The sequence below is a fragment of the Hyperolius riggenbachi genome, chromosome 3 (assembly GCF_040937935.1).
Source record: "Hyperolius riggenbachi isolate aHypRig1 chromosome 3, aHypRig1.pri, whole genome shotgun sequence".
Classification (NCBI taxonomy): Eukaryota; Metazoa; Chordata; class Amphibia; order Anura; family Hyperoliidae; genus Hyperolius; species Hyperolius riggenbachi.
In genome coordinates this window covers 87,433,631-87,449,270 of record NC_090648.1, presented here as the reverse complement: position 1 = coordinate 87,449,270, position 15,640 = coordinate 87,433,631, and the positions used below count along the sequence as shown (strand labels likewise).

At 47.8% G+C, this 15,640-nt stretch overlaps 1 protein-coding gene across 3 annotated transcripts in view; it reads left to right on the top strand.

Annotated features, from left to right (window-relative positions):
- LOC137562807 (adhesion G protein-coupled receptor E2-like) overlaps positions 1–11,910 on the top strand; it is a 146,602-nt gene extending 134,692 nt beyond the window's left edge. For all 3 annotated transcript variants that reach the window (XM_068274515.1, XM_068274513.1, XM_068274514.1), the window contains one exon: positions 11,094–11,910. In XM_068274515.1, the coding sequence (XP_068130616.1) occupies positions 11,094–11,180 (87 nt within the window). In that variant the 3' untranslated portion in view covers positions 11,181–11,910. The remainder of the gene's footprint in view (positions 1–11,093) is intronic.
- The last annotated feature ends 3,730 nt before the right edge of the window (positions 11,911–15,640 follow it).

Here is a 15,640-nt window from a genome sequence, read left to right as displayed (position 1 = left end):
CTGTAAGTAAGGACAGGAGAGAACATGTGAATTGCTGTAGGGTAGGAATTGATCATGTGAAGAGAGAAATGGCAGTTGCAATGTGGAGAAAATATTTTTTTTTTTTTTTGAGCAGCACCAGGCAGATTGCAGATTTGTAAAGCATGCAGCACAGTGCAGGTCTCTTTCCACATGAACCATCCATCCCTACCTAACACAGTAACACACGTGTTCTCTCCTGGCTGTGAAAGCCTTCCACCCGACAGACCCCCTTCCTGTCCCGCCTGCTGCATCTGTACTCTCCGTCACTGGCTTCTCCTGACTGCAATCAACAACAAATAACATTTGTAAAGCGCTTTTCTCCCGTAGGACTTAAAGCGCATAAGCATGGCTCCGACCATCGTGGTACAGAGGAAGAATTTTATAAGTCTGGAAATGCCAGGCTAAACCGGTGGCTTTTCAGTCTGGATTTGAATAGCTCCAGGGATGGTGCTGTCTTTAATGGGTGTGGCAGGGAGTTCCAAAGAGTAGGGGCAGCATGACAGAAGGCTCTATCTCCAGATTTTTTGAGGTGCACTCTGGGAGTGACCAAGTTTATAGAACTTGCTGATCTGAGGTTGTGAGAGGTGTGGTGCAGCTTTAGCAAGTCCTTCATGTATCCAGGGCCCAGATTGTGCAGGGATTTGAATGTCAGCAGTCCAATCTTGAAGATTATTCTCCATTCTACTGGTAGCCAGTGCAGTGAGCGAAGGATTGGTGTAATGTGACAGTGGTGAGGCTGGTTTGTTAGCAATCTGGCAGCAGCATTCTGCACTAATTGCAGGCGACGCAGGTCCTTTTTGGGGAGGCCAGCATAAAGGGCATTGCAGTAGTCCAGCCGTTATGTGATGAAGGCGTGAACTAGGGTTGGAAGATCCTCTGGGGAATCAGAGGTTTAATCTTTGCAATGTTCTTCAGGTGAAAGTGGGAAGATCGGTGAGCACTGCACATGCTCCTGTTGTCCCTCACTCCACTTCACTTCCTCTCTGGCCTCATGCTGGGTACACACAATGCGATTTCCCGCTTGATCAACTGATCGATCGATTGTTTCTGACATGTTCGATCGGGTCTCAATCAATACAGCCGTCGATTTTCTCATGTTAAGTATGCAAAATCGACAGCTGTATCAATCGAAAATGTCAAAAATATTCAATCGATCCCGCCGATCGAGCGGGAAATCACATCGTGTGTGCTCAGCATCAGCTTGGCTGTCTGCTTCTACATTAGGGGTGTCAAACTCAAATAGTCAGATGGCCAAAAAAAAAAAAAAAAAAAACTTAGACCAAGTGGAGGGCCGACATTGACATTAATTGAAAAAAAAATGGTTAATAATTGTGGTTTTTCTTACTACTGACAACTAAAATCACTTTAAAAACATCAATGAAACAGACCAGTGGTATGGGACCAATAATAAACCACAATAATCAGAAAATATTGGCCTAAGTAACTGAAATTAATCAGAATTGTCCATGTATGGCAGCATCACATATTAAAGTGTATAATGTGCACATGAAAAAAAAGAGAACCTGCAATGTATTGGTAGACACTGACTGAAAAATAGCGACAAAATGCAGCCAGCTGCAAATAGCAGAAACTGTACTGTATAGTGCAGAGCATTGCAGTAGAAAACCCCAGCAAGAGGTTAAGATAGGAAACAATACTCACACAAGAATGTAAAGTAGAAGTGAGATTCCATCCAGTAAGGAAAGGGTGCCCTGCAGTCAGAGCCGGGCCGAGGCATAGGCTGGAGAGGCTCCAGCCTCAGGGCGCAGTGTAGGAGGGGGCGCAGAATTCATTCAGCTGTCATTCCTAATTGTGTTTGAAGCAGAAAGAAATAAGAAAAGGGGATACATGGCAGTGACTGCAAGCCAGATAACTAGAGATTAAGGTGTTGGGGAGGTTGTGGGCCCTGTGGCACCTCTTAGTCTAATAGCAATCAGTGTGTGACGGCTGGGGTGGGAGGATGGAGGGGCGCACTTTGGTGTCTCAGCCTTGGGTGCTGGAGGACCTTGTCCCGGCTCTGCCTGCAGTGTTCAGTCAGCCTGAAGTGTCATAAGAAGGAAAGCTGAAAGTGAATGCAGAAAGTCTGGCCAGTAATGAGAGCCGTGCACCAAGCAGGAGTGAAGGAGAGAGGCTCACCAAGATGTTATCTAGACCAGACCTTACAAGATGTCACATGTCACCGCAATTTAACGCTGAGCAGCTTCTTTTGGACTATCTGCATTGTGGCCGTCAGCTGAGCTATTACTTTCAGCATGGGAGATGATGAAAAGGGCAAGATAGCATGTACTCACATTTAGGAGAAGAGGGCAGCAGTCGCACTGAAACATGCGGCCATATAATACAAACTGTGGAAACCTCCTGGGGCAAAATCTGAATACACTGCAAGCCCAGCCAGAGTTGCTGCTTCTACTTGTACACATGATGATCACGCTGGGCTGGAGCCTTTGAACTTTGCCGCCCCAGCCCAGCATCACATGGGGGGTGGAGCTACATGAGACAGCCCAGCCTAAGCCTGCAGCAGCCTCTCAGCATGACTGATCCAAACGCTGAGAGGAGAATCTTTGTGCTGCAGGCAGGGATTTGTTCACCCCAGGCTGGAGGCAGGGCCCACTGGAGATGTGGAGGCGGGGCCCACCGAGCAGATCGTCGGTAGTTCGGTGGGTTAGTACGAGCCTGGAAATACCTGCATATATGTTACAGACACGCCTTGAACCTGATCTGCTGAAGCTGTTATGAACAGTGATCGTTGGTGATCTGTTGTGATATGCAGAAAAAAATCCTCTTCGGCATTTTTGAAACAAAATATTAGGTGAACCGTAGTGAGGCTGCTATAAAATGATTAAAGTGAACCTTAAGTCAGAAAAAAAATGAGTTTTACTCACCCGGGGCTTCTACCAGCCCCCTGCCGCAGTCCTGTGCCCTCGCAGCCATTCACTAATCCTCTGGTCCCCCACTGCCAGCTAGCTAGCTGCCCGCTATAGCTCTAATTGCAGTCGGGAATGCGGAAAAAGCTAGGCGTGGCCAGTCCTGACGGGCCTGTCGGCAAAAACGAAACTAGCTGGCAGCGGGGGATCAGAGGATTAGTGAGTGGCTGCGAGGGCACGGGACTGCTGCAAGGGGCTGGTAAAAGCCCCAGGTGAGTAAAACTCATTTTTTTCTGACTTAAAGAGAACCCGAGCTGGGTTTGAACAATGTGATCTTCATAGTGAGGCTGGATCTGCCTATACAGCCCAGCCTCTGTTGGTATTCCAAACCCCCCTAAGGTCCCCCTGCACTCTGCAATCCCTGATAAATCACAGCCGTGCTGTCGACACACAGTGTGTCGCAGCGGCTGTCAATGTTGCCAACCGCCCGTAAATTTACGGGCAGCCCGTAATTTTTTATACAAATTAAGCTGCCCGTGATTTCCGTAAGGAATTCAGCAGCGTCCGTAAAAGGGCGGCCGATTGGCCGCCCGCCCTGTTTCAGGAGGACAGTGGCGCAGTGGAGGAAGAGCTGTTGGCAGCGGTGGAGAAGGGGGGCAATCTCCCCCCCCTTCTCTCACCTTAGTGCTCTCCCTCCCTCGCTGACTGTCCCCCTCCAAGTGCGGACTCCGCAGTGGCGCTTGGCAGCGGGCGGGACTTATCTTCCGTCTCGCTCCTGCGCCGGAAGTTCTGCTGCTCTAGTCTGGACCAGACCAGAGTAGCGGCAGATCATCCCGCGCCGGCGACGAGAGAAGACGCAGGTAAGTTCCGCTCACTGCCGCCTGCCACTGCGCTACATCTACTGGGGACATATACCTCTGGCTACATCTACTAGGCACATATACATCTGGCTACATCTACTGGGCACATATATACCTCTGGCTACATCTACTGGGCACATATACATCTGGCTACATCTACTGGGCACATATACATCTGGCTACATCTACTGGGCACATATATACCTCTGGCTACATCTACTGGGCACATATAACCCTGGCTACATCTACTGGGCACATTTACCTCTGGCTACATCTACTGGGCACTTATACATCTGGCTACATCTACTGGGCACATATACCTCTGGCTACATCTACTGGGCACATATACCCCCTGGCTACATCTACTGGGCACATATACCTCTGGCTACATCTACTGGGCACATATACCTCTGGCTACATCTACTGGGCACATATACCCCCTGGCTACATCTACTGGGCACATATACCTCTGGCTACATCTACTGGGCACATATACCTCTGGCTACATCTACTGGGCACATATACATCTGGCTACATCTACTGGGCACATATAACCCTGGCTACATCTACTGGGCACATATAACCCTGGCTACATCTACTGGGCACATATAACCCTGGCTACATCTACTGGGCACATATAACCCTGGCTACATCTACTGGGCACATATAACCCTGGCTACATCTACTGGGCACATATAACCCTGGCTACATCTACTGGGTACATATAACCCTGGCTACATCTACTGGGCATATAACCCTGGCTACATCTACTGGGCACATATAACCCTGGCTACATCTACTGGGCACATATAACCCTGGCAACATCTACTGGGCACATATAACCCTGGCTACATCTACTGGGCACATATACCTCTGGCTACATCTACTGGGCACATATAACCCTGGCTACATCTACTGGGCACATATAACCCTGGATACATCTACTGGGCACATATACCTCTGACTACATCTACTAGGCACATATAACCCTGGCTACATCTACTGGGCACATATACCTCTGGCTACATCTACTGGGCACATATAACCCTGGCTACATCTACTGGGCACATATAACCCTGGCTACATCTACTGGGCACATATAACCCTGGCTACATCTACTGGGCACATATACCTCTGGCTACATCTACTGGGCACATATAACCCTGGCTACATCTACTGGGCACATATAACCCTGGCTACATCTACTGGGCACATATAACCCTGGCTACATATACTGGGTACATATACCTCTGCCTACATATACTGGGGACATATACCTCTGGCTACATATACTGGGCACATATATCTGCTGGCTACATATACTGAGGACACTGGCTGTTTGCTATTATGTGCATTTACTGGTGAAAAGCTGTCTCTTATTATGTGCATTTACTGGTGAAATGCTGTCTCTTATGTGCATTTACTGGTGAAATGCTGTCTCTTATTATGTGCATTTACTGGTGCAAAGCTGTCTCTTATTATGTGCATTTACTGGTGAAAAGCTGTCTCAGCGAGAGGTGAGGCCAGAGGTGAGTGGAGGAGGGATAGCCCTATAAAAATGTAAAAAAGGCCGGAGCCCTGTGGCCGAGGCGTCCGAGTCCGGCGCCATCTGGGTTCAAGTGAAAGGCGGTCTCTTATGTGCATGTACTGGTGAAAAGCTGTCTGTCATTACGTGCATTTACTGGTGAAACGCTGTCTCTCATTATGTGTATTTACTTGCCATGCCCACTTTAGTCACCGCAAATTTCCTCGAACATGTTGCCCCCTACCCATTTGACTGCCCCCTCATATGTGCCAGTCTAGAACCGGCCCTGTACCCCTGCCTACATATACTGGGCACATATACCCCTGGCTACCTGTTCTGGGGACATCTCTTCCCCTGGCTACCTGTTCTGGGGACATCTATACCCCTGGCCACCTATTCTGGGGACACCTATAGACCTGGGGCTACCTATTTTTGGGGAACCACTGCTGTCAGATTTAATGTATTTTGGGGAACTGCTGCCAGATTATGTGTATGTTGGGGGAATCGCTGCTGCCAGATTACATCTTTTTTTTGGGAACCACTGCCATATTATCTGTATTTTGGAAGAACCTCTGCCAGATTACGTGGATTTTTGGTGAAATGCTGTAAGATTACATGTATTTTGGGGGTAGGTAGGGAAACACTATGGCAGAGCTCAAACTTCCCTGGCAGACCTTTCACAGCAATATTAAAATCATGTATATTTGGCTCCACCCATGACCACGCCCACATTCTGTTGCGTAGCCACGCCCTTTTTTTCGGCGCTACGCGCGGCGCAGGGGGTTTTGTCAGTAATAAAAATCTTTTGGCAGTAAATTTTTAGGTATTTGTCAGTAAAAAATAACGTGAAAGGTTGGCAACACTGGCGGCTGTGTTTTTCTCTATAGTGTCTGTCTGCTGCTCTCCCCACCTCTTGCAGAACTCCGGTCCCTGCCTGCCTCCCTTACCTCCTCGCTGATTAGAGGGAAGGGAGGGGGGCAGGGACCGGAGCTCTGCAGGCGGGAGGAGCAGCCGAGACTGACACTACAGATGTAAACACAGCCGCACAGCACGGCTGTGATCTATGTCTGATTTCAGAGTGCAGGGGGGACATTACGGGGGTTTGGAATACCAACAGAGGCTGGGCTGTATAGGCAGATCCAGCCTCTGTATTCAGATCACATTCTTCAAACCCAGCTCGGGTTCTCTTTAAGTGTCTCTTTAAGCTGTCTTCTCTCTTATTTCTGCCATTTTCTTCTGTCATTTTTAACAGAAGTACTTGACTCTTACTGCATCCTGTGCAGTATATCTACGCCCCGCAGGACCCAAATAAAAGATTTGCATAAAAAAAACAAAATCACAATCAGGGGCGGACTGGCCTGGGGGGAAGGGGGGCAATCTCCTGCCAGGCCGCCTCCTGTCTTCTGTATCAGGGCCGCTCAGAGCCACGTTTTACATCTATGTTGGTCCCGCAGCGGCCCTTTAAACTGCGGGACCTTCTTGCTCCCTGTTGTGGCTGCTGCTGTGACTGGCTGCTAGGCAGCAGAGGTCCTGCCCCCTGCCTGCAGACACAGCCAGTCAGTGAGAAGAGCAGAGGCGCATGGAGCGCGTCATTTGAAATGGCAGAGAGGCTGCGGTCCCAGTCCTGCCTGATGTCTGCAGCTTTCCTGCAGTGTGTGGAGTGCCAAACGTTCCCTTGCTTGAAGTAGGAAGGGACAGGAACACTGGCCGTGCAGACTTGAGCTCCGGACACTCTTCCTGGTAAGCTGACACTTCCCCTCCTCCCCATTTGTCTCCTGTGCTTTCATCAGACCAGCCCTCCCTGTGCTCACACAGCTGCCGTCTCCCCATATCTCTGTCTCTCTTCTATGTGTGTAACCCTTTCACTGCTGGTGCCCTGTTAGCCAATTTAGCTTGTTGCAGCAATGGAAGTTTGTTTAAAAGTAAACTTGAAATAAGTAAAAAAAAAAATTTCACTAACCTGGGGCTTCTGCCAGCCCCCTGCAGCCATACTGAATGATCCTCCGGTCCAGCGCCGCAGCTTAGTTTCATAATCGCAACTCAACGGCCACTGCATCTGCGTGGCCATGGCTGCACGCGACCTTGTTCACCTTCGCCAAACCGGGAGCATCCTGCGCAGATGCAATATGATGTTTTCTCTACATGAATGAGAATGCGTGCGACTAGGGCTGTGCAGGTGCAGTGGCTATTGATTTGCAAGTCGGCGAGAAGGAAACATAGCCACTGCAGGGGACTGGGGGATCGTTCCAGGACAGCGTGGGCACAGGGCGACAGCAGGGGCCTGGCAGAAGCCCCAGGTAATTGAAACTTGTTTTTTGTTTTTTTGGGGGTTTTAAGTTATTTTAGTCTTCCTTAAAGTGTACCAGAGACATTTTAAAATAAAAGTTTTATACATACCTGGTGCTTCCTCCAGCCCCCTCCACACCAATCAATCCCATGCCGCCATCCTCAGCCTTCTGCAGCTCTGGTACCGTAACTTCCTCCAGTAGTGGCCAGTCTGCGCAAAAGAAGTGCGCCGTCTAAGTCTCTCTCCGGCAGACTGGCCGCGACTAGAGGAAGTTACGGGACCCGGTGCCGGCGATAGAGAAGGCTGAGGACGGCGGTGTGGGAGCGATCCGAGCGGATGCGGCTGGAGGAAGCCCCATGTATGTATAAAACTTTTATTTTAAAACGTCTCTGGTTTCCTTTAAGTAAACCTAATGTGGTCAGTGTAATTTACCTAGGGCTTCTACTAGCCCGCTGTAGTATTTCTGGTCCCTCTCTGATATCCATTCAGCAGCTGTTCCCTCCAAAAGCTGCATGTGCCTCCTCATTTGCGCTCCCAAAGCTGGGAGCATTCTGCATTTGCACAGTTTGTAAAAATTGCTACTGCGCATGTGCCAAATATTTCCAACTATGGGAGCGCGATCGGGGAGGCATGTGGCCGCGCATGTGTAATAGCCAGTAGCTGACTTAGTCTGGCAGCTTTCAGAGAGGCACAACTGCTGAATGGATCAGACTGGAAGCATACATTTGAAATCGGCGCGGTAGACTTGGGTGCAGGATACAGCCGGTATATGGCTGATCCTACTTCTGCACAAGTCCCGGCCGTATTAATTACTATTCCCCCTCCAGGCCGCCATGGATGGTGGGAAATGATATAATTCGGCTTCCAGCGATTTCTGGAGGCCGAATTATTGTGTTTTTAAGCAACTTCGGCTCCGTCTTCTGACGGCACCGACGTTACTCACTGAGCACCGCTATAGACTGATTCCCATTACTGTCTATGGCGACGCCGGCTGCGCCCAAATCTAGCAGCACTGAAAAGCACTGCTCTGGACTGGAATGTCAGCAAGGGGACTGAAGGACTGCAGGGGGCTAGAAGAAGCCCCAGGTAAGTTACACTGGGCACCTCAGATTCACTTACAATATACATTTAAAGGGAACCTTAACCGAAGAAAAAAAAAAGTTTAACTTACCTGGAGCTTCTACCAGCCCCCTGCAGCCACCCTGTGCCTGCCCTGTCACTGAACAATCATCTGATCCCTAGCAGTGCCCCTCTTCCAGCCAGGCATCTCTACGGCCACTGCACAGCCCTGGCCACGCTCCCTTCCTTGTAGAGATTTGGAGTGGCTGGATAGTGTACTGGTTAAGGGTCCTGCCTTTGACATGGGAGACCAAGGTTTGAATCCTGGCTAGTAAGGAGTTCAAGGCAAGACTCCCTAACACTGCAGGATGGCCTCCTGAGCACGTCCCAGTGCCCGCAGCTCTTGAGCGCATTGAGTCTGACAGGAGAAAAGCAATATACAAATGTTTTGATTACTATTATTATACATTTCCGTCGCTGCATGATCAGGAGGTGCACAAACTGGAGCCGCACATCCAGAAGAAAAAAAAACGCTGGCCTGGAGGATCGGTATGTTCCGATGCGGGCACAGGGTGGCTGCAGTGGGCTGGTAGAAGCACTAGGTAAGTCACTTTTTTTTTTTGTCTAGGATTTAGGTTTACTGTAAAGTAAATCTAAAACCAATGCAACACAAGAATTTATACTTCCCTGTGGCTTCCTTTAGCCCCCTGTAGTCCATGGGCTCCTTCGATGTGTGTCTGGTACTGTCCATTCTCCCACTGTTAGCCTCAGTAGTTTCAGACTACAGGGGCTAAGCCGGATGTTGGCTACTGCACATGTGCGGCCATGTGCCTCCACAATTACGCTCCTGTAGTGTGGAACATTCAGTGCATACGCAGTAGCAATTTTTACAAACTGCGCAGTTGCAGTGTTGAGGGATCTCTCACCCTCTCCAGGGGACTTGGGCTGAGCTGCCTCTGTGCTCCATGGCCACCCCCCTTAAGAGTAGTACTCACATGCCCCCGATCCAGCGGCGAATCTCTCTGCTTATGTTGGGAGTAACAGTGGTGACTGGGGGGACACAGTAGTCACAGGGGTTGACACAGGAGCCACAGTGGAAAGCACAGGTGACACAGGGACAAAAGAGATACAGGGGAAACAAGTGCTACAGCGGGACAAGAGGCACAGGGGAAACAAAGATGGCACAGAGGACAAAAAAGACAGTCAGGGACATGAGGTGACACAGAGGGGGACAAAAAAGATGGGTAACCAAGGGAACATGAGGTGACGGGGACAAAAGAGATGCAAGGGAACAAAGGTGATGCGGGGAAAAAAAGGAAAAGGGGGACAGGAGAGCAGAGGCAACACAGGGGGACAAAAAAGACACAGGGGAAACAGGTGACACAGAGGGGGACACAAGAGGCACAGAAATGACACTGTTCTGACTTAAGAACTGATTCAGGTTAAGATTGAACCTGCATTCCCTATCCCATTAATCGGTGACTACCTGTATTTCACTAGCCACTTTATTATGTATGTCTTGCTAGTACTGAGTTTGACCTTTTTCGCCATCAGAACTGCCCTAATTCTTCGTTGTGTCGTGACATTCCTCAGACATTTTTGGTCCATATTGACATCATATCATCATGCAGTTGGCCCCGCCCACATCATTTCATGGCCACGCCCCCAGGGCCTATGGGTTGTGTTTTCCCCCCAGGCCAAACGTTCCCAGTCCTCCCCTGATCACAATGTAGATTAAAAGAGGCCCTGATGTAAGTTTTTCTGTATCAGGCAAGTCGGGCACATGTGGCTGCTGGGCAAATCGAGTGCCGCCATAGACATAGAAAATAATGGCAAATTTGGGCACCAGACGAAGCCAGATAATAATTGTTTTTTTGTGTTTTTTCCTGATTTTAAGCCGGAAATTCCATTATTTTGCACCACGGGGGGAGGGGGGAGGTGTCTTAGAGTTAGACACAACCAGGGGAGTCTTAGGGTTAGGCACCACCAGGGGGGTCTTAGGTTTATGCATCCCCAAGGGGGTCTTAGGGTTAGGCACCGCCAAGGAGGTCTTAGGGTTAGGCACCACCGGGGGAGGGTTAGGCACCCCAAAGGGTCTTGGGGTTAGGCACCACCAGGGGGGGACTTAGGGTTAGGCACCACAAGGGGTCTTAGGGTTAGGCACCAACAGGGGGTGTTAGGGTTAGGCACCACCAGGGGGTGTTAGGGTTAGGCACCACAAGGGGGGTTAGGGTTAGGCATAGGTAGTGGAGGGTTCTGTGTGAGAGTAGGGTTAGGCTTAGATATAGTAAAATATCGGTAACAATTATTGATATTTTACTGATATTCTACTAGCGGCACGTTTCCTGCGCCTGATTTTCCATGGCGCCCAAAATTCATGTACGCAGTTTTTCTGTGGGGCTCAAATAATTGTGGCAAGAAGAATACATTTTCCTCTGCATCTCTGGAATGATCACTTACTGTTGTTTCCTCCCCAGACAAATCCATCCAATATTACTGTGCTGAGCATCACCAGGAAAAGGTCTGACTCTTCTTCAACAGAGAACAAAGTCTCATGGACATAGTACATATGATGGACTGATGGACTGGTAAACAGAAGTTCCTTTTACCAAGACTGGTCTCCATCTCCAGTTTCTAAATTGACCATCACAGATGAAATTACTAAATGCCTAGTGTCTGTGTGTTGAGGGTGAAATCTACCATCTAAAGCAGTGTTTTCCATCCCTGTCCTCAAGGCCCAGCAACACTGCATGTTTTGTATACATTCACAAAGGTGGTTAATCAGCTCTGCTGCAACACAATCACCCCACCTGTGATTATGTTTGGTTTCCTGAAAACATGTACTGTAAGGGCCTGAGGCCACTAATGCAGTTGTGTCTGCATCTGTCCGCTTTTCAGCATCTGTAGCATTGGTGTGTAACTAAAAAGTGGACACAGCTGCATTAGTGGGCCCTTGTCCCTTAGTGGGCTGTGAGGATAGGGTTGGGGAACTCTGATCTAAGACATACATGTATACACAACTATATGTATAAATAAATATTAATTAATATCTATATAGCACCAACATCTTCTGCAGCATTTTACATTGTATATAGTCATGTCACTAACTATAGGAGCTCACAATCCAACCCCTACTATAGTCTTATGTCCATCGTAGTCAATTTAGAAGGTAGCCAATACATTTATCTGTATGTTTGTAGGATGTGGGAGGAAACGGGAGTGTCCAGAGGAAACCCACACAGACACATGTTGAACATGATAAAAACTCTGTGCAGACAGTGCCCTTGTTGGGATTCGAACCGGGGACCAAGTGCTGCAAGGCGAGATTGCCTTGGACTATAGCTATTACTATAGCTTTTACTATTAATATAGCTTTTACTTTAAAGCAATATACTTTACTTTGTAAAGTGCTGTGTTTTTTTTCTTTATGTACATAAACTCAAATAATTTTTAGGAATGTGGTCAACCTTCGGTTTCACTATTTCTTGTTTAAATTCTTAAGGTACCCATACACTTTTCATCCTGCCACTAGATTGTCCATCAGACAAATCCATCTCTGATCGAATCTGATCAGATCTATTCCCTGCCCACACACTGCAGAAAGATTTTCAATAGATTTCAGCATGGAAATCCTCCTAGCGTCATTGCCTCTGCGTCCTGGGCCATCCCCCATGCAGTGTGACATCCCTCTATGGTGAGGTGAGTGTTGTAGGCTCACCTGTCATGCTGGCATGACTCCTGGTCTCATCCTGTGTCTGGCATATTTTTTTAATTGCCACTGGGGGTGCCGGGTAAGTGTGCTTTTTGGTTGCTGGAGACTCAAGGTTAAAAATAGGCCTAGTTAATACAGTACTATACTCCCCTCTATATGCATACCATGAACTCTGTATTAAATGTTAAAATAAAGTAATTAAAAGTATGTTAACCTCGGTGGAGGCATGGAACACAGTGCTTAGGCACAGAAGAGCCGACAAAAAGCCAAAGAAGTTGGCCTTCACCACTGTGAGCACTGCCGGCAATTTGTTCTGGTTGGCTGAGACCTCTGAATTTTGAATAACTGGGACTCCACTATACCTTGCACAGGGTGGCATTACCCTCTAGGAGTCTCATTCACAACAAAAAGTTTTCTACAAGTGTATGTGCAACAGTCATTCATAAAACTGTCACTGCTGTAGATCGTTTTAGAAGATACTGTAAGTGCTGAGCTAAAGAGAACCTGAGGCAGTGCCGTAACTATAATTCATGGAGCCCTCCCAGCAAAGCCTTGATGGCCCCTCCCCCATGTTCACATCCCTTCCCTTGCCTTCCTTTGATGCCCTTCATCACCTGGGAGCCCATCTAACAAATCATAAAACAGGTGTGGCAATCATGATCTTCACACACATAACAAGCATAGCCATAATAACACCTGATCTGAAAGTCCCCTGTATCGGAGGGCGGGGGGATCTCAGCTCTGGGCTCCCCCTGTGATTGTAGGGGCTGCTCCTAGATCAGGATCATCAACCATGCAAGTCCTAGTGGGTGTCAAGAAGCCCACCTGCCACCTTCTTTGACCTTTCTCCACTTCAGCTTACATACAAAACTTACCACGACGTACAAGAGGTATTATTGTGGAAAACAAAATGCTCAGCTTATATTTACATTTGAGCGAAAAGTGCCCAGCCCAAAATTATTCATACCCTTCTCAACAGTCTATAGAAAAGCCTTTATTGGCTATCACAGCAATCAAACGCTTCCTATAATGGCAGCCCAGCTTTTCACATGTTTCCACAGGTATTTTTGTCCAGCAGTGTGCAGTGTCCAGCTGGAACCCAACAGTGTGCAGTGTCCATTGAATTATCTGCCTTGAGACATTGCCACCAGCAGAGCTCAGAGTCACCAGGATGGCCTTGGTGGTGATCCTTGGATTCTTTTTCACCTCTCACACTATCCTCCTGGCCAGCACAGGTGTCACTATTGGCTTCCGACCATGTCCTCTGAAATTTTCCACAGTGCGGAACATCTTGCATTTTTTAATAATGCTTTGCACTGTAGCCACTGGAACTTGAAAACATTTAGAAATGGCCTTGTAGCCCTTTACTGACTTACCGCAGCCACAGGTCCTCACTGCGCTCTTTTGTCTTAGCCATGACTGTCCACAAACTAACTGCGGAGAGCTGCTGTTTTTCACCTGTTGAGTTGATTAAAACAGCTGTTCCCCAATGAATAGGGGTAGTTAGGATGTTTTAGAACAGCTTGGTCTATTTGGAATGGTATAGAACTTTGGATTTTCCCACAGACTGTGATAGTTTGTGAAGGGTATGAATAATTTTGGACTTGGCACTTTGCTCAAATGTAAATAAAAGCTGAGAAATGTTTTGTTTACATCGTCTTATTGTCTTTTGGGAGACACCTATGTCATTTCCCGTCAAAAAAATTACTTGCTGGAGGAATAAAAGTAACTTTAAGTCAAGATTTGCAAGGTGTATGAATAATTATGGGCAGCACTGTATAAACAGAGGAAGCTAGCTACGTACAGGAGCTGAAATGGCACAAACCCACCTCCAGAGGCTCAACAAGCAAGCTGACATGACTGCCTTCATCAGGAAACGAGCTAAAGTGCCGTTAAAGTGGATCCGAGATGAAAAACGAACTATAAAAAGTAACTTGTCTATATATCTTATCTAAAGTTTAGATCGTTTACACAGCAAATCTAGCTGCAAACAGATTTAATAGAAAATTATTATTTCTTCCTGTGATACAATGACAGCAGACACGTTGTTTGTAAACATTACACAGAGGCAGGCTTATCTGCACCATCAGCACTCAGACTGCGAAAAAACCCTAATCCTCCCTCCTCCCCTCTGCCTCTGAAATCTCTGGCTAGTAATACCTCCCCCTCCTCCTGCCCAGACTGAGCTCCCATGAGCCCTTGCTACTGCCAAGGCTCTCTGAAAACCTGTGGGTGTGGTTTATTTAGTTTATAGGGAATTAGAGTATTAAAACAAAAACAAAAAAGTATTTGGCTTGAGGAATGCCCTATAAACAATAGGAAAGGAACACAATTATGCAATGAATAAAAGTTCACCTCAGATCCACTTTAAGTCACAGATCAATATGCATATCCCAGAGACAAAACCCCATGTTACACATACTAAAATTACCTTGCTCTGTTTTTATTGACTTTAACTTTTACACATCTTGGGCAAATGTATAAGTAGATTCAGGAGACCCCTGCATACATTAGCTGGGGCTGGGGTGCTTTAAAGGGTTACTTAAGCCTTGCAAATAAAAATAAATCAGGCTTACTCACCTGGGGCTTCTACCAGCCCATTTCATCCATCCTGTGTCCTTGCAGTCACTCGCGGATCCTCCTGTCACCCGCAGCCAGCTAGTTTGGTTTTCGGGCGACAGCCTCACTGCGCAGGCCTGGCCACAGATGCAGGACTCTGTTGAGGATGGGAAAGCGAAGAAGACTACGCGTGGCAAGGCCTGTCGGGCCTATTGGCAAAACAAAACTAGCTGGTGGAGGGGGACCGGCGGATTCGATCATGACTGCGAGGGCACGGGACGGCTGCAAGGGGCTAGTAGAAGCCCCAGGTGAGTAAAACTGATTTTTTTTCTTTGCATGGCTTAAGTATCCCTTAAAGTATAACTGTAGTAGAGTAGATGGGACCCATTAGGGTTCAGCTATTTTTGCAAAGCCCAAGCAGAGAGCCAATAGTGCACATATACACCCCGCCAATTGAAATATTATTGTTGCTGTTGGCATGGGGGGCCCAGCGCTGTAACGTGCTGACTGGGGAGGACGGGTGACAGCTTGTGCTGCCCCGCACCTTATGCTGCTCAGTACGGAAGTAGTGCAGCTCCATCATCATGTTTTTTACAGAGTATGCGCAAGCTGTGTCATGCCCCAACGACATAATACTGCGAACGTCTAAATTTGTGCTGCTCCATAGCCCCTGTCTGTCTCAGCCCCCGCCACCGACATCACAGGCCCCGCCGCATAAAAAAATATAAAATGTATTAAAATAAAATGGTTATT